The sequence below is a fragment of the Salvelinus namaycush genome, chromosome 5 (genome assembly GCF_016432855.1).
Source record: "Salvelinus namaycush isolate Seneca chromosome 5, SaNama_1.0, whole genome shotgun sequence".
Taxonomy (NCBI): Eukaryota; Metazoa; Chordata; class Actinopteri; order Salmoniformes; family Salmonidae; genus Salvelinus; species Salvelinus namaycush.
Genome location: NC_052311.1, coordinates 34,146,285 through 34,165,979, shown reverse-complemented (window position 1 = coordinate 34,165,979; position 19,695 = coordinate 34,146,285). Strand labels below are relative to the sequence as shown.

The following is a 19,695-nucleotide window of genomic DNA, read 5'->3' as shown; positions in this document are numbered from 1 at the left end:
TTAACACTTTTTTGGTTACTACATCTGTTATTTCATAGTTTTGAAGTCTTCGCTATTATTCTACAATGTAGAAAATTGTAAAAAATAAAGGAAAACTCTGGAATGAGTAAATGTGTCCAAACTTTTGAACTTTTGACTGGTACTGCATGTCAGGCTGTAGTACGACAGACAGACAGACCGAAAGGGCAACTCAAGCCAGATTTAAAGAGCAACTGCCCCTAAAAAGCAACTACTCCCTTTGAAAATGGTATATGTGGCATCGATATAAGTCAGAAACATTTCTTTTTTGGGGTCAAAATTGACTACAAAGTGGAAATAGGATAATTTTGGTCATACAGTGTAAAACTGAGTTTGGAACCTCAGTGCGTCACAACGAGTAAATTAAGGATGAGTTTGGATTACAATTGTCAACAATTCATGCCCCCTTTTGCCAAACTCCACGTGCAAATCGCCCCTCCGCTTCCCTTCATTGAATGGGGCATAATTGTTTCATCACCCCCAACGCTTTCAAAGGATCACGGAACCTATACGGATTGAACATGCCTTCACTGCCAAAGTTTTATGGTATGCATGCCCGGCCGAAGAACCCTAGTATGTGGAATATGTGCTTGGAGTTCGTCGGTCCCCAAGTCTGCACCAGTAACGCTAGTTTGGTGTGCAACGACCGGTGGTGGTGAGTATAGCCAGAGATACTGGAATATAATGACCTCTCTGGTATAATTTTGCTAATGTTATTGCTGATTTATGTAAGTAGCTATCTTTTAATAAAGCGAGAATGAGTAGTTAACGTTAGCGTACTCATTACAATTTAATTAGGTCGTAGCTCATAAGTTTGTGTAGATACTGCTGGTTATGTGACGTTAAAATGTTATAATGCTAGCTAACGTTATGCTACAAGTCGGATTTGCAAGTTAATTCGTAACTCATACAAGTACATTTTGTATTGTACGAAATAATCGATGCAGCTATGATGGTAGCTAACTCATGACTGCGTCTGACTAATACAGTGAACTAGGAGCAACAAACCGTAATGGCGTCACCGGCCTGTATCTAATCCAATCTGGAGCTAGTCAGTCTACACCTGTAAAGCATACAATTAGCGTGCCCACTAGTTACCACAGCCACAAACTCAAAATTGGCTATATCGTCAAAGTTTTATACAAAATTTGTTTTTTGGTCTTAATTTAAGGCAGAGTGAAGGAAAAGCAGCCAACAAGGGCTCAGCATATGTGGGAACTCCTTCAAGACTGTTGGAAAAGCATTCCAGGTGAAGCTGGTTGAGAGAATGCCAAGAGTGTGCAAAGCTGTCATCAAGGCAAAGGGTGGCTACTTTGAAGAACACTTGTTGTGGTTACTACATGATTCCATATGTATTATTTCATAGTTTTTTTGTCTTCACTATTATTCTACATTGTCATTTTTTATAATTCAAACCACCCGCAGGCTGGATTGTATGTTTGATACCCCTAATTTAAAGTTAGGGTTAGGCATAATTTTAGCAGTCTGACTAAGGATAGGGTAAATATGGTTAGGTTTAAAATCACATTTTAAGAAGAGAAATTGTAGAAATAGGCAGGCTTTGGGACTTTGTGGCTGTGGTAACTAGTGACGACCATGAATTCGCTTGACCCGAGTTACTGCCCTGATGACAATGTTAATGTGTGTTGTGTGAGAAAATACCTGGTTTGATGAACTAGTAGGTTAATTGCCCAGCCAAGCAGATACAAGTTGTAGAGTCATTTTGGTAGTGAAGTGCATTATCAAAAAACCTTTGCACTTGGCTGTCCCCATGTCACAGGCCCTCCCAGTCAACACCACCTCATAAGATGAGGTGGTGTTTAAAAGGATTGCCTGCTGCAGTTGTTCGAGAGATGTCCAGTTTGCAGCCGAACATGCAACATAGAAAAGACCAGCAAGGGAACTCTCAGCATCACGTAGACATGCCCTCGCTGTGCGCTTTCCTATAAATGGAATCAGGTTGGTGAAATTTGACCTGGTCGAAGGTCAAAACAGTTTCGAGTTTTGTCCCAATTCACCTTCATAATCTAGCCTGTTGGAACCAACCGGATCGCTGCGTTTACCATTCTATTTCACTTCCAATGTCATGATATCGGAAGTGAAATAGAAAGGTGAATGCAGTGATCAGGTTGGTTCCACCAGGCTAATCATAACAACCATTAATAACGTAATCAGTGCTCTGTGTGTGTGACCGACCAGTATCTTTGATGAGGGGCCAGGAGCTGATCTGCGCTGCCATGCCCATCAATGGGGCACTGGCAAAGGCCTCACCTCTTGCCTGCTCACCAACCATCGTGATGGGGAGACCATAATGAGGTATGTTTAGTCTGACCTGTTCAAACTTCAACATAGTACCTGTTTGTGTGTCAGATATTACCTATCCTAACTACCACTGTTAATAGAACAGTGACTATGTGTTCACAGAAACGTGTATGGAGCCAACACATGGAGACTTGCAAGATGATGTGATGTCCAGACTGACAGACGGGCTTGAAACTGATGTCTGTAAATGGAGAGAGACCTTGCACTTGGCATACATTTTTTACTAGACACAACTTGTATTGTCTTTTGTATTATTGAATTGAATGGTATCCGTCAATATGGGGAGGGAGAGGCACAGTATCTGTATCAGCTGGGAATGACAATGAAAGGTGCACATTGTTATATTAGCTGAACACTGCTACTATTGTATTATGTAAAGGGTTGTTTATTCAGCAATTGCATTCTCATATTACTCTGTGGGCTACTGACCTATTCAAAGCTTCCTCTGACATCTATCTGCCTGTAGTTATTGAACTCAACGTGCAGGAGGTTTGTTTGTTGTGGTTGAGTGGGGGAAAACAGCTGAAATGGTGTCCCTTGAGAGGCCAAAAATGAAATGTATGTTAGGAGAAGTACAATATTATCATAAGGAGACATATAGGCAGAGGAAATCGAAGAGAGGGAGGGTGAGCTTGAGTCGGGTAACATTTTTAGAAAAAAGGCAGATGGTTTGGCGAAGAAGAATGGTAGAAAGTGTAAGCAGAATGAGTCGAATTCCAAATCGAGGTCTGGAGGAGAAATGGAATTGAGGGCGAATTATCGGAGGTAGCAGGTGTGGTGAAATCCTCAGAGGATAAAGATGAGTCTGTGACATTTTTGTAGAAGGTGGACCCCTGCCTTCTGTGATTTCAGGGTGGGTGAAAACGATTGGGTGCTATGGAATCAGTGAAGGTAACCTGAAGTGGTTTGGTGTTAATTGGGACAAGAGATGTGACTTGTTTCGCTCTCGAGCAAATTGAAAGGAGTGATTACTGTGAAAGTGGATCAACTGAAGGGGAAGATTCCCAGTGTTTGTGATGCTTGTAATTTGGTGTGACACAGAAAGGGTGGCATGAGTGGTGAAACACAAGAGTCATTGAGTTTTGATGTTGAGTCCCTGCCCGACAAAATTAATGTTTGGATATTTCAGTTATCCCGTACAAGCTTATGTGTCAAATACATTACATTGTTACAGGTGTCAAGCTTATGGGAATGTGGCAGCAGTGTGCAGGAGGGAGGTTCCAAGGTGTGCAGAAGGGAGACAAACGAATGTGTAGCATTGGGGAAAGAAGCGGTATGTGTTAATTGTAGGGGTGCCTGTAGGGTTGGGAATCTGAAGTGTCCGCTGCGAGAGAGGCAGGTTGATGTTACCAGGGTTAGAGTAAGGCAGAGGGTGTCGTATGCTGAGGCAGTGAAGAAAGTTGAAGAAGAAGGTTCTAGGGGGAGTCGTGTGTGTACTAGATCTGTATCAGTACAGAGGGAAAGGCCAAAGAGTGATATGTGATTGGCTATTTAGCATTCATAGCAATGGTTATCAACTGTACTACAGGGATGGAACTTAAATTGCAGAAAATAGAGGTAGTGGTGGCAACTGCAGAGAAATATTTGGGTGTACAAGATTTGACATCAGAAGACTTACAGGGTGTGTTGAGTGGTGGTGTCCCGTCCTTTCAGACTGTTGGCCTGAGGTAGGACTAGATAGGTTTAAATAGTGGAGTAGGGTGGTGGGTTTTTAATGAGTGTAGGGTTAGATGGTAGGGTATTTGTTGATTTACTTTTTCAAGCAAGGTATAAGGGAGTTATATTCCAGTCTAGTTGGTGGCAGTAATGCAACATTTATTGGATGCCAACCGCTGTTAAACCTCATCGAAGAAGGGGAAATGGCTGTAGGCAAGGTTCTGACAGATGGGTGTGTCTTGGTGGTGACAAGGGCACACCCAAGAAATAACCACATCAAGCCACACCTCTAAGCCAACTCATGTTTGGCTTCTGTCATGGCCGCCAGCATTTCTTGAGGAGCATACTAAAGAACGAGTCTAAATCAGTGTGTGCACTTCCCATTTAAGTATTCAACACAGAGGTACACTACATGACCAAAAGTAAAAATCATGGGTAATAATATGGAGTTGGTCCCCCCTTTGCTGCTTTAACAGCCTCCACTCTTCTAGGAAGGCTTTCCACTAGATGTTGGAACAATGCTGCTGGGACTTGCTTCCATTTAGCCACGAGCATTAGTGAGGTCGGGCACTGATGTTGGGCGATTAGGCCTCGCTCGCTTTCGGCGTTCCAATTCATCCCAAAGGTGTTCGATGGGGTTCAAATCAAAGTTTGTCACGTGCCCCGAATACAACGGGTGTAGACCTTACAGTGAAATACTTAATTACAAGCACTAACCAACAGTGCAATTGTTAAGTAAAAAGTAGGCATTAGGTAAACAATAGATAAGTAAAGAAATACAAAATAAAAAGAACAGTAAAATGACAGTGAAAATAACAGTAGCGAGGCTATATACAGGTGGTACAAAGTCAATGTGGGGGGGCACGGGTTAGTCGGGCTAATTGGGGTAATATGTACATGTAGGTATAGTTAAAGTGTTTATCGTCTATGCATAGCCAGAGTAGCAGCAGTGTAAAAGAGGGGGTTGGCAGGTGGCGGGACATCTGTTCAGGAGTCTTATGGTTGAGGTTAGGGCTCTGTGCAGGCCAGTCAAGTTCTTCCACCGATCTCGACAAACCATTTCTGTATGGACCTCGCTTTGTGCATGGGGATCATTGTTCTGCTGAAACAGGAAAAGTCCTTCCCCAAACTGTTGCCACAAAGTTGGAAGCACAGAATCGTCTAGAATGTTATTCTTAACGCTACAGCATACATTTCCCTTCACTGGATCTAAGGGGCTTAGCCCGAACCATGAAAAACAGCCCCAGACCGTTATTCCTCCACCAAACTTTACAGTTGGCACTATGCACTCAGACAGGTAGCGTTGTCCTGGCATCTGCCAAACCCAGATTTATCCGTCGGACTGCCAGATGGTGAAGTGAGATTCATCACTCCAGAGAACACGTTTCCACTGCTCCAGAGTCCAATGGCGGCTAGCTTTACACCACTCCAGCTGACGTGGTGATCTTTGGCTTGTGTGCAGCTGCTCAGCCTTGGAAACCCTTTTAATGAAGCTCCTGACAAACAGTTATTGTGCTGACATTGCTTCCAGAGGCAATTTGGAACTCGGTAGTGAGTGTTACAACCTTCAGCACTCAGCGGTCCCGTTCTGTGAGTTTGTGTGGCCTACCACTTCGCGGATGAGCCGTTGTTGCTCCTAGACGTTTCCACTTCACAATAGTGGCACTTACAGTTGACCGGGGCAGCTCTAGCTGGGCAGAAATTTGATGAACTGACTTGTTGGAAACCTATGACGGTGCCATGTTGAAAGTCACTGAGCTCTTCAGTAAGGCCATTCTATTGCCAATGTTTGTCTATGGAAATTGAATGGCTGTGTGCTCAATTCAATGCACCTGTCAGCAACGGGTGTGGCTGAAATAGCCGAATCCACTAATTTGAAAGGGTGTCTTCATACATTTGTATATAGTGTATTTGGTGACATTTAATAACACTTGTTGTCAACATGTCTCCAATCTTATCAACTCCTCCTCATAGCAAGCACGGCCAGAGAGGCAAGTCTAACCTCAAGTTCCAATCCCTTTTTTTTAATGACTGCTGCAATCCTGCAACACACTGAGTAGAGTATACTTGTCATAAAAATGTAATTTTATCCCTGTAGCTGATATTCTGTTCTTGGCTCTTGATGCCTCGGTGTGATAATTTGGCTGTAAACCCGAGTGAGGTAACAGTAATTTTAAAACTATTTTTTAACACATAAACCACAGTTCTCACTGAAGTACTTTTTCTTTGTGCTTTTCTGCACACAAGTGTAAATAGAAACATGTTTTTCCCACAATAGTGGCAGCAGGAAATTACCCCATAGGTATTAGTTGTGCTCTTGACCTGCATTTTTGCAGCTGCATGATATGTTTTAATGGCATCGTAAACACAGGTCCAATCTCACACTGCTGGGTAAGTACTGCTGGGTTGTTGCTGCTGCGTTATGTGCTGCTCCTTTGCAAAAACAAGGATTTACAATGTCTCCCTCTTTTTACCTCCATGGTAGTAAAAGTGTTATGTTGTCAGGGGATGTTTAAAACATTTGGAAGCTGTCAGAGTTCAGGAGAGGTAAAGCTTGACCCTGACCTCTAGTGACCTTCCCACCACTCACTCTGGATATCCTGTCCGGCAGGGGGACAAATCCTTCATCACTCCATTTCCCTCCCTAGTCCCCAGTGTCCCACTCACAGCACCCAGGCCCCAAGGGCCCTCCATCTCCCCCAGGGCCTGGCTGGCTGTACCCCTATCACTGGCTGTACCCCTATTCCTAGCTGTAGCCTACCACTGGCTGCACCCCTGGCTGTAGCCTTGGTGGTCCCTTAGTCTGCAGGAATACAGTCCCCTGCTGTGTAACCCTGTTGTTATAGGGCCAGGCCGCACGCAGCCAACATTGTTAATGCTCAGCACTAGTGCCTCGCTTGGGAATTCTGCAGGAAAGGACTGAAGCTCTCCCTCGACAGTTGTAAATCAGGGATGGAGTCGGTAACAGTTGTTGCCCCAGTTCTGGGTCACATACCATACCAATACAAGAGGCAACGGAAGTCTACCAGACCCACTGAAACAGAAATGGAAGAGCAGTCATGTATAGTTCGATACTAGGCAGATTAGTCTATTTGGCTTGCATGACCTTGCTGTTCTATATATGCCCTGTGTAAATGTTGACTCCAAACAACCACACATGGTAGGAGAGAGAGAGGCATTCTATTCTATGACTATGAGACTGTGGATTCTGGTCAGACGGGAGGCGAGTGCGGTCTGACAGTCGGTCAGTGAGTTAGGGCTGAAGGTTTTATAGAGGGCCTGGTGGAGCAGCTCCAGCCCCAGACCTTTTGTTCTTTGTTTGCAGGCGGTGAGTTACATGTGTTGCAGTTTAGCCCACGCCTCCCTCACCTAAATGGATAATTGTATCGAAATTATACTGGCAGGCCCAGCTCTAGAATGCTTTACGAGACGGACGGACGGCGGGGGGGGGGTATTAGGCAGGCGGGGGTGGTTCAGTCTGCTGCGGCCACAGTGGAGTTTGTCAGAAATGCAGGCACACTTTGGGTTGTGCCATGTAAAAGGAAAAAGGGGGGTTAGTTGCCAGGAGTCACAGCCACCAGTGTTAATAAATTACTCAGTGTGGTTAAAACTGAACACACCCTCCACCAGTTTCCTCCCTCCACCTAACTGACCATACTCCTGGAAATAGAGTGACTCAACAGTTACCACCACAAACCCCTATCCGTTGCCTTTTAAATCTACGGCTTTTCTCTCTTTTCTCTCCCTGTTCTTTCCAAGCCAGGCAATATTTGGAGCGAGAATGATTTACACGTATTTTTCCAGGCAGCTCCCTGTTTCTTGTCTCTCTTAACGGCCCGTGAACTATCGGTGAGGTAAGATTTGTGAGTTGTTAACATGTTGAGAGATAAAAAGCTCTTGACAGTGAGTAGTGGTTTCAGTGCTACAGTTGAAACTGGAGGCGTTACATTAACTCATCCGAACAGTGAAATATGCGCGTGAGGGAGAGGGTCGCCCCTTTGATCATGTTTCCACCGACGTGACAATGATCTAATTTCTAATTGTGATTACTGCTAGTGTAACACCGAACCCCACGACAACCCGACCCACCCGGGCCTCCTAGAACATGTTTGTTTTTTCCCTCATTCATTGTAGGGAAGTTGAGGCAAGTTCAAAGCACAAACACATATGGACACAAATGAATCCATGCTTGTGAGTAGTGGAAGAAAGGCCTTTGTTGGGGCAAAAAAAGGGAGAAAGATTAAAGGATGTTTGATGAAATTGAAACCATTTGGTCTCATATGAAATTAAGCTGAACAAAGAGAGACACAGAGAAAGAGTTCTCCGTTGTAAATAAGTGTGGGTAGCAGGACAAGCAGTGAGGGAGTCAGTTCTGTCTAGACTTTTGAGACCTAGGGCAAGGGCAAATGCCATGGGGAGGTTAGGGTTAAAGATAGTGCCAGGATGTGGGTGAGGTTTAGGTTAAGTATGTAAATACGTTAAAGGTTAATAGTAAGGCTAGGAGAGGGTTTGGCTGAGAGCCAGAAGGGTTCATGGTCAAGGTTAACATTAGTATTAGTCAAAACAATACCACATTTTAATTGCAATTTGCAATACAAGGAATTTTCATTGTGCAATCATTTAAAAAGATCAGCTTTAATATTGCAGATTGTGGCTTCTATCAATGTAATTGTCTGCATCATTTCCAATCCCTCATATATAATATTTGAAATATATATATTTTAAAAATATATTTTCCTTTATTATTTTCCACTAACCCTACTAACCTGGGGTGGCAGGTAGCCTAGTGGTTAGAACATTGGACTAGTAACCAAAAGGTTGCAAGATCAAATCCCTAAGCTAACAAGGAAAATATGTCATTCTGCCCCTGAACAAGGCAGTTAACCCACTGTTCCTAGGCCATCATTGAAAATAAGAATTTGTTCTTTACTAACTTGCCTAGTTAAATAAAGGTAAAAAAATCCCCTTATTGGAGTGATCAAACAATAATTAGGCTTCCACTTCCAGCTTATACATTTCACAGACAGTATATTTTACATTAGTTATCTTTTGTTTGTTTTAGTCCCAGCCTTCAGATTCCCTCCAATCTATCTCTGAAGACCATCCAGTTTTGATTTCTAGCTGCCATACAGTTTCACAAAAATTCTGAACCTTTCTATTCTCATAGTTCCTACTGATTGTAAATTAAAGATAAACAACTTTGCTTGGTGTATTATTAGATTATTGATCGATTGACTATGATTTATCAAATCACCCAGCAGTGCTATATGGAGAGTTGGCTCCAAGTAAATGTTGAATTTATTTCAGCCATTCTGAACCTGCGACCTTAACAAGCTACATATGGGCAGTACCAAAATGCATAATATTTGTTGTTATATTTGTTCTGTCTTTTCTGGTGGATTAAATTGAAATTGCAACCAGCTTTCTATTGCTTGTTTTAGAACTGGCGATGTATTGGAGATTATTTCATTTTCAAGTAACCGAAAGTGAGAGGTTGTAATCTGAATGAAGGGAAAAAGGCAATTTTTTTAACCCTGGGTGAGACATTCTTACTGATCTACTAGAGAACCAGTTCGGATTTAAGTATATTTTTTGTATGATTGAAGCCTTTAGTGAGAGGTCCAATGCTTTAATATTTAATAATTTCTGCTCTCCAAATTCATATTCATCATATAAACAGGCTCATTTAATTTTGTTTGCCTTGCCTTTCCAAATAAAGTGGAATATTTTTTGCTCATATAATTTAAAAAAAAACAAGTCGTTAAGTGTAGGCGGGGCCATGAGTAAATAAATAAACAGGGATATGACAAAATAATTAATCATGGTGATTTACCACAAATAGATTGGTGTTGTCCTTTCCATGGTAGCACAATCTTATTTTATTTGGCTAACTTTCTATTAAAATGTATTGTAGTGAGATCCTTTCTTTCAGAATATATGACCGTCGGACCATTTTATTGATAAACTGCACGATAATGTAAAAGTAACTTTTTTGGGGGGAGATCCAGTACAATACGTAATATGGTGCACTTATCATTGTGCGACCATTAATGTGCTCTCTGTACCAAAGACACCCTTACACTATTATCTGTTTTCATTTAATGTTAGTGAGAACAGCTCAGAACAGATGCTGTCCAGATCCATAATCATTCTGCTTACAAGTGTAGCGTTTCAGCTTAAAGTCAACATTACTCCAATATAACCCCTCACTTTCAGACCCCTGTCCCCCAATCTCTAACCAGTGGGCCTCAAGCCTCCCCCACACGCCCCAGGCCCTGGGTGGCTAGCTAGGCCCTCCATGACCCAATAGAACCCTACCAGCCTCTGCTTCTCTACTGTTAGATCCAAGGGTTTGATCCAAGGGTTTAATTAAACTGGAAGGATGCAAATTAGCCACCTTGACGGGGTCGCCACATTAAAGCAGCTTTCATCCAGATTTTCATGGTGGTTGACTCACTGGGGGCCTGGGCTGGGACCTTAACAGGCAGGATGCACCGGGGCCCGCCCCTTCTCCCCCTCCATGCCCCACCTCGCCCATCAGCCAGGCACAACAGAGAAGAAAAGAAAAGGCACATTAGGTGGGGGTAATTTCCTATGGAGTCGCCATGCGCCTGCTGCTGCAAAACGCTTATAGCTCTATAAAAGATACCAGGAGACTTCTAATTAGCCTTTCCTCTCATGCTGTGTGGAGGGACGCTGACGACGCTTTCTAATTTGCCTGACTGCCGTTCTGCTTGCCTCTCTAACTCTCTGGTTTCAATTGACGTGAGCCAGAACAGACACTCAGTGTCCTGCTGGAGATAGGTATTCGCACCTAAATACTGTATGTCAATTTCACATTGAAAGAAACATGGCTCAATGAGATTTGTAATTGAGTCTTGATAATTGATGAACTTGAGAGTCATACAGTGCATTCAGAAAGTATTCAGACCCCTTACTTTTTCCACATTTTGTTACGGTACAGCCTTTTTCTAAAATGGATTCAATTGTTTTTTTTCAGTCTACACAGAATACCCCATAAATGACAAAGCAAAAACAGGTTTTTAGAAATGTATGCCAATTTATAAAAAAAGTAAATGTAAAATATTTCAGACCCTTTACTTTGTTGAAGCACCTTTTGATTACAGCCTCGAGTCTTCTTGGGTATGACGCTACAAGCTTGGCACACCTGTATTTGGGAAATATCTCCCATTCTTCTCTGCAGATCCTCTCAAGCTCTGTCAGGTTGGATGGGGAGCGTCGCTGTACAGCTATTTTCAGGTCTCTCTAGAGATGTTCGATCGGGTTCAATTCCGGGCTCTGGGTGGGCACTAAAGGACATTCAGAGACTTGTCCCAAAGCCACTCCGGCATTGTCTTGGCCGTGTGCTTAGGGTCGTTGTCTTGTTGGAAGTTGAACCTTCACCCCAGTCTGAGGTCCTGAGTGCTATAAAGCAGGGAGGATCTCATCAAGGATCTCTCTGTACTTTGCTCCGTTCATCTTTCCCTCGATCCTGACTAGTCTCCCAGTCCCTGCCGCTGAAAAACATCCCCACAGCATGATGCTGCCACCTCCATGCTTCACAGTAAGGATGGTGCCAGGTTCCCTCCAGACGTGACGCTTGGCATTCAGGCCAAATAGTTCAATCTTGGTTTCATCAGACCAGATAATCTTGTTTGTCATGGTCTGAGAGTCTTTAGATGCCTTTTGGCAAACTCCAAGCAGGCTGTCATGTGCTTTTTACTGCGGAGTGGCTTTTATCTGGCCACTCCACCATAAAGGCCTGGTTGGTGGAGTGCTGCAGAGAGGGTTGTCCTTCTGGAAGGTTTTCCCATCTCCACAGAGGAACTCTAGAGCTCTGTCAGAGTGACCATCGGGTTCTTGGTCACCTCCCTGACCAAGGCCCTTCTCCCCCAATTGCTCAGTTTGGCCAGGTGGCCAGCTCTAGGAAGAGTCTTGGTGGTTCCAAACGTCTTCCATTTAAGAATGATGGAATCCACTGTGTTTTTGAGGACCTTCAATGCTGCAGATATTTTTTGGTACCCTTCCCCAGATCTGTGCCTCAACACAATCATGTTCTGGAGCTCTACAGACAATTTCATCAAATTTCAATCAAATTTGTGACATCAGCTGATGTCACAAAGTGCTGTACAGAAACCCAGCCTAAAATCCCAAACAGCAAGCAATGCAGGTGTAGAAGCACGGTGGCTAGGAAAAACTCCCTAGAAAGGCCAGAACCTAGGAAGAAACCTAGAGAGGAACCAGGTTATGAGGGGTGGCCAGTCCTCTTCTGGCTGTGCCGGGTGGAGATTATAACAGAACATAGCCAATATGTTCAAATGTTCATAGATGACCAGCAGGGTCAAATAATAATCAGTGGTTGTAGAGGGTGCAACAGGTCAGCACCTCAGGAGTAAATGTCAGTTGGCTTTTCATAGCCGATCATTCAAAGTATCTCTACCGCTCCTGCTGTCTCTAGAGAGTTGAAAACAGCAGGTCTGAGACAGGTAGCACGTCCGGTGAACAGGTCAGGGTTCCATAGCCGCAGGCAGAACAGTTGAAACTGGAGCAGCAGCACGACCAGGTGGACTGGGGACAGTAAGGAGTCAGGTAGTCCTGAGGCATGGTCCTAGGGCTCAGGTCCTCCGAGAGAGAGAAAGAAAGAGAAAGAAAGAAAGAGAGAGAATTAGAGAGAGCATACTTAAATTCACACAGGACACCGGATAAGACAGGCAAATACTCCAGATATAACAGACTGACCCAACCTCATGGCTTGGTTTTTGCTCTGACATGTGCTGTCAACTGTGGGACCTTATATAGACAGGTGTGTGCCTTTTCAAATCATGTCCAATCAATTGAATTTACCACAGACCACGGGAAACAGGATGCACTTGAGCTCAATTTTGAGTCTCATAGCAAAGGGTCTGAATACTTATGTAAATAAGGTATTTCTGTTTTTTATGTTTAATTCATTTGCTAAAATTTCTATAAACCTGTTTTTGCTTTGTCATTCTGGGGTATTGTGTGTAGATTGATGAGGAACATTTTTATTTTAATCAATTTTAAAATAAGGCTGTAACGTAACAAAATTTGGAAAAAGTCAAGGGGTCTGAATACTTTCCGAATGCACTGTACATCGAACAATAAGCTTTGTTATATTTCAAATCTGAACCTCAAATCTTCTGAACTTCCGAACTGCTTTTAATGTTCTTGACAAGTTCTATGATTATTTTCTAGTCTGTGAATTGCTTTGCTCAAGTTGAACTAATGTATATGTCATTCAGGTCCATATCACTGCTTAAATCTTATGACCTGTGAAAGGAAGGTAAAACACCTCTGCTTCATTTTCTCTTCATTAACATTATTGTTTTGGTAATAGTTCACCACCACCATGGTGTGTGAAATGGAACTGCCACGTAATACTCTATTCTTTCAATTTCTAAGATCAATTGAACGACTAACTGTTCCGTCATCTTCAAAAGTCAGCTGTGCCGTCACTAATGAAAATCACTGTGAAACCATGTTTGTTTTGCATTCGATATGGGCCCGTGTTCAGATGGAGAGTGCTCCCTGAGACACAGTGGCACGTATGTTTGAACACGGGTACCCGGTAGGAATGAAGAATGGGCCTTTTTGAGGGGTGACCCTTTAAAGTTCTCCCAGTAGGAAAGAATAATATGGGACCTTATAAACAAGCCTTCCACATGAAGAGTGTTAGGGTTAGGGGAGCTTCAGGGCTGGGACTGGGGCTGCCCTCCTTCGCCCTCTCTCTCGCCCAGACCCGCCGTTTCCACCTCCGCCCCTCTGTGTGTGTTTCTGTGGTTCTGTACTGGAGCAGAGGAAAAGGGGTCCCCTGTCCTTCATTCTAGCGCTACACCAGTCCAGCACCACTTTCCTTTCCACTGCTTCACTACACACAGGAGCCAGAGCTGGCACAGTCTGCCCAGCCGTAAGGTAAAGCCGTGCTTTACCTCAGTCATTACATCAGGCCATTCCACTGACAGCTGCCTGAAAGTATGACGTACTTTCTTGAACTGGATAATCTTTATCAACCAGTCACTTTTCCAACGAATAATTTAAACTGGTCACAGATTGCATCATGTGTATTTAATGTATAGAGATAGTATCAGAAAAATGTCATATCCAGTACATAGAAAATGGTCCAATGTTCTCCTAATAATGCTGCATAAGGGAAACCTCTGTTCTGTCCCTCTGCACCTGTTTCGAGAGAACATCAGCACACAGAGAGTAAAGGAATGAGCCCTGGCTAAGACCTCTTTCGAAAAGATAATGCCCCCCTAATTCCACCTCGGTGTTGCTGAATAGCCACCTCTCCCGTGCCAGTGGAACCGTTGCTACACCCAGGCTTACTCTCCCAGAACCCTGGGCCAATAGCAACAATGGGGGCTAGCAAAAAAACACTTGGTGCTGGCTTTGGGCTCTCCTGTACCTCACTACGCAGTGTTAAGCAGGGCGCGGCCCTCTGGCTGTCATATGGCCCTCTGGACCAGAACACCAGGATTAAATCAGGACAAAGAACAGTATCCACACACACACACAAGCGCACACACACCTGACTTTGACCCTTCATACCTGGTGACCTGAGGTTCCATCAGGCAACAGTGATGTTGGCATAAGACACGGCTAGGCAGAGCAGACATTGTGGACAATCAGCTTAGTACACAGACCAGAGAATCTTGTTTCTTACGGCGCTGCGAGTCCTTTAGGTGCCTTTTGGCAAACTCCAAGTGGTCTGTCGTGTGCCTTTTACTGAGGAGTGGCTTCTGTCTGGCCAGTCTACCATAAAGGCCTGATTGGTGGAGTGCTGCAGGGATGATTGTCCTTCTGGAAGGTTCTCCCATCTCCACAGAGGAACTCTAGAATTCAAGGCACACTTAACCAGCATGACTACCACAGCATTCTGCAGAGATACGCCAGCCCATCTGGTTTGCACTTAGTGGTACTATCATTTGTTTTTCAACAGAACAATGACCCAACACCACCTCCAGGCTGTGTAAGGGCTATTTGACCAAGAAGGAGAGTGATGGAGTGCTGCATCAGATGACCTGGCCTCCACAATCACCTGACCTCAACCTAATTGAGATGGTTTGGGATGAGTTGGACCGCAGAGTGAAGGAAAAGCAGCCAACAAGTGCTCAGCATATGTGGGAACTCCTTCAAGACTGTTGGGAAAGCATTCCAGGTGAAGCTGGTTGAGAGAATGCCAAGAGTGTGCAAAGCTGTCATCAAGGGTGGCTACTTTGAAGAACACTTTTTTGGTTACTACATGATTCCATATGTGTTATTTCATAGTTTTGATATCTTCACTATTATTCTACAATGTAGAAAATATAAAAAATAAAGAAAAACCATTGAATGAGTAGGTGTCCAAAGTTTTGACTGGTACTCGTGTGTGTGTGTGTGTGTGTGTGTGTTAGCTCAGTCAGCAGTGGACTCAGGGTTAGAATAGGTTCTCTGTGCATTCCTGTGGGTCGTGCCCAAACAAAGCAGCACTTTCTTTCAGCCCTGTCCGTCTGCCTGTCTGACTGCCTGCCTGCTGACCTGCCTGCACAGTTTAGGTTAAAGGCAGCTAATTGGTTTCCAGCTCAGGGTTAAGTCAACATGCCGTCTTGTTTTAAACAGTGTGGAAACTTGAGAGAAGCAACAATAATATGGCACTGTTTGCTCACCCCTGCCTCACAGAGCCAGTTAGAATAATACCAGCGTTTTGCCTGGTTATCGTTCCCATAGAGTTGTAAAACTTCATACGCTCTGAAAGCAAAACACGCAGTCGTTTTACACACCTCACAGTCCACTGATCTCCCAAGCAGAATCATTCATCCTGCGTCACACAGAGGGGTCCTGTTGGAGCTCAAAGCAAGGCAAATAAATCTGAGAGATCCTTCAGCAGTTTGCACTCATCCCTAGACCCCCGTGTGATTTACATGACGCCATTTTCAGACATTAAGACTTGGGTCTTGGGTGAAATACCTCACATCACTGAAACGATAACTGACCGCTAGATTTATGTGGCAATATCTAAACGATACTTTGTAGTAATGGCAGGGGGTAGGAGAACTCCCTTTTCTTTGACCCATTGGTTTTATATTGCCTTTGCTCTGTAGCGTGAGAGTACATCATCTTTCTGCAATATTCCGTTTTTTGAAAGACTACATAAACCCTAACCTTTTTTGCTTTGATGTTGTTTTTTAGATACTAGATTAATGCATCGTCTTTCACAGTCCTACGATCAGATTTATTCAGACTTCTCTCTGGGCAGTTCAACATCTAGTTTGGATTTACGTTTGGTTGACTTCAATGTGATACCAACAAAAAATGTCACCATTTCATTGGATTTAGGTGAAAAGTTGGGTGGAAATGAAACGGGTCGGGTTGCTATGAAACAATCTTCATACTCCCTGCATGGGTGTGTGTGTGAGTGACAGAGGCTAACCCTCAGTCAATGACTTTTGTGTTTTTCAGATGACACTGCAGTGACCCAGACTGACGCTCCACCTGCCGTATTGGAACCCAACGCTGAGCTCACCCAGCCTGACCCTACAGGAGAGCCCTGGGGTGAGCAGCACACTGCTTCACTTCACTACATTATAATACTCCTACACGTTGTCATCTAAATGCTATTGACATCTGTGTTACCTAACCTCCATGATGTATTATCTCTGCAGTGAAGCCTCGGTTCAGCCAGCCCACTAAGATGCGAAGGCGGGTGCTGTACAAGCCGGTGGGCAGCTCGGTGAGGCTCAAGTGCCAGGCCACGGGCACCCCTCCCCCTGTCTTTACCTGGTGGAAAGACCAGACCCCTCTGCCACCCCCGCGCCAGGGCAAGCGCCCGCGGTGGACCCTCACCCTGAAGAACCTGCAGCCCCAGGACAGTGCCAAGTACACTTGCCACGTCTCTAACCCAGCAGGGCACATCAATGCCACCTACAAGCTTGATGTCATCGGTAACACCACCGACACCACAACAAATAATTTTTCAGTTTCCTCCATCACACTCCAATTTCATTTATACCCAGACCTCCCATATATACCAAATGAATTGTGTTATTGTCATTATGATTCACATGCTTATAAACTCCTGTCCTTCTCCCTACAGAGCGCTCTCATTGCAAGCCTGTTCTGACCGGCACCCACCCGGTCAACACCACCGTGGAGTATGGTGGCACCGCCTCCTTCCAGTGTAAGGTCCACAGTGACGTGAAGCCTGTGGTCCAGTGGCTGAAGAGGGTGAACCCAGGCACACAGGACCGCTATAACTCCACCCTGGAGGTCGGAGGGCAGCATTTTGTGGTTCTGCCCACAGGGGATGTGTGGTCCCGGCCTGACGGCTCCTACCTCAACAAGTTGGCTATTGTCAAGGCCCGCGATGAGGATGCTGGCATGTACATCTGCCTGGGAGCCAACACTATGGGCTACAGCTTTCGCAGTGCTTACCTTACTGTGCTGCCAGGTGAGTACAGCCATTCACGGGATGGGATGGAGGCTTACATCTGTAGAGCTGTCTCTCATATCACTGTGATTTGTGTCTCTGTCCAGACCCTCAGGTGGAGAACACAGTGACGCCTCCCCACCTGAGCTCCGGCCTGCCCTGGCCTCTGATCATCGGCATCCCTGCAGCAGCCCTCCTCATCGTAGGCACTATCGTACTCTGGCTGTGCCACAGCCGTCGGCTCCACAACACCCTGGCTCCCCGGCACATACCTGTAGTCCACAGAGACCACCACATCTCGGACAAAGAGCCCAGCACCACCACCCCCTGTAGTGCCCTGACTAGCCCTGACTACCCCAGCCAGAGACTGGTGGGCCTGGGAACCCCCGGCCTCAGTGGGCCCCCTAAGGTCTACTCCAAGGTTTACACAGACATGCACACGCACACACACACACACGCCCATGTGGATGGTAAGGTCCATCAACACCAGCACTTCCACTACCAGTGCTAACCAGCCCCTTCTCATCCCACCCCATACCTACGGCCTTGTCTCCTAGCCACTGCTAGCCACTGCTGCTATTCTGACCCAACAATGGACTATGAGCAAGGGACAATGAGCCAGGTAGATGGAACCAAGGAAAGGCTTGTAGTTCATATGAACTACACCTCCCATGATAAGCAGTGTTAACACACCATACAGTGGCAGAAGCCCTACCAGGTTGGATCCTGGGATAGGCATGGACAAATGTTACTAAGCTGCCTGCTAATACCGCTTCATTGAGATGTCTCAGGGCAGGGAAACCCTCCCATGTTTGCTATCGAGTATTTTTTTATTTTTTTTATCAGACAACTATAAATATCAGACAAAATATCAGACAACTAAGATTAAACGCGAATTGTATTTTAAAGGATGGAAAGGAATGGACAAATGATAATGTCTATATAAACAACCAAATGCAGAGCACTCAATTTAAAACATAAATATTTAGATGTATGTTTGGATGTACATAGCCCTGGAGAAATCATTCATTAGTTAATGGGAGAAGTATCAGGGTTAGGTTCAATTTAGGTAAAGGACATCCAATTTACACAAATTAGCGTTTCTAATAGAATTGACCCCAACCCTATTCAAAAAAATAATTAACACTCATCTAAATATGTACCTGTGTCCAAACTTTCAAAGCATAAAGTAATATGAGGAACTTTTAAGCTGGTCTAAATTGGAAAATTCAAGATTTATAAGCTTTTAAAAAATTTGAAAATGTAACTGTGACATATCTAAATCTAGCCAAAATGTTTACAATGTGTTCCGAGCTTTTATATTCTCATAATAGTAACACAAACTGTGGTGTCCTCTGTTTTGAAATAAGTGGTATTATTTTTATTTTTTAAAAGAGGTTTTGTAATGTGTGTGTTTCATGTAGGAAAGTACAACTCATCAGGGAAATTAGATGGATGGATGAATGGATGAGGTGAAAAAAAGTATTTTTTTTATTCAGATATTGTATAATATGTATCCAACTGTGCCTGAAAAATGCAGTAATACTATTATTTACTCTGTACAGTGTCTGTCAGATGCCAAGTTCTTTTGCAGCGCTATAGATGTGTATATTACTTACAATTCTTGTGAGGTATATTGTTGTATAAGGTAGGACAAGTATTGTACTGTACCTTTTGTCTAATGGTTTTAAAACTCACAAAAAAGCTATTTAGCTGTGTTTTTATTTTATTGTTCTATATTTATTCGTAACCTACATTACTCTTCTGTAGCTCAGTAGGTAGCGCATGACGCTTGTAACGCCAGGCTATTGGATTTGATTCTTGGGACTACCCATATGTAAAATGTATACACGCATGACTGTAAGTTGCTTTGGATAAAAGTGTCTCCTAAATGGCTTATATTCTTATTCCAGATTGGATTGACCTATGGGTCATTTAGACAAAAATATGACAAGTGTTGATTGTATTGTTAAGTTGAATTACAGATTTTTACTGGCCTAGTTGTCTCATATTTTATTAAGAACCTGACCATATGCTTTATATATTTCACATGTTTTAATTTGTTGAAAAACATGGCAACCATTACAAAGATAATTTAACAAAGAGTCATTCACCCTACCCTCAAGTAGTCATAAATCTTGTACCCAAGTGTTTTAAAATTGCCACGTTAATCTTATGCAATTACTCTGAAACATTGCATGATGCAAACTCACACTGGTGCTCATGTAAATTTAGTACTGTACAATAATATTTTTGTAATAAAAATGGTT

The 19,695-nt window shown here is 43.8% G+C and overlaps 1 protein-coding gene across 1 annotated transcript in view; it reads left to right on the top strand.

Annotated features, from left to right (window-relative positions):
* LOC120048231 (fibroblast growth factor receptor-like 1) overlaps nucleotides 1-19,695 on the top strand; it is a 54,878-nt gene extending 35,183 nt beyond the window's left edge. The window contains exons 4-7 of the mRNA XM_038994027.1: nucleotides 16,459-16,551; nucleotides 16,662-16,940; nucleotides 17,093-17,446; nucleotides 17,533-19,695. Of these exons, the coding sequence (XP_038849955.1) occupies nucleotides 16,459-16,551; nucleotides 16,662-16,940; nucleotides 17,093-17,446; nucleotides 17,533-17,936 (1,130 nt within the window). The 3' untranslated portion in view covers nucleotides 17,937-19,695. The remainder of the gene's footprint in view (nucleotides 1-16,458; nucleotides 16,552-16,661; nucleotides 16,941-17,092; nucleotides 17,447-17,532) is intronic.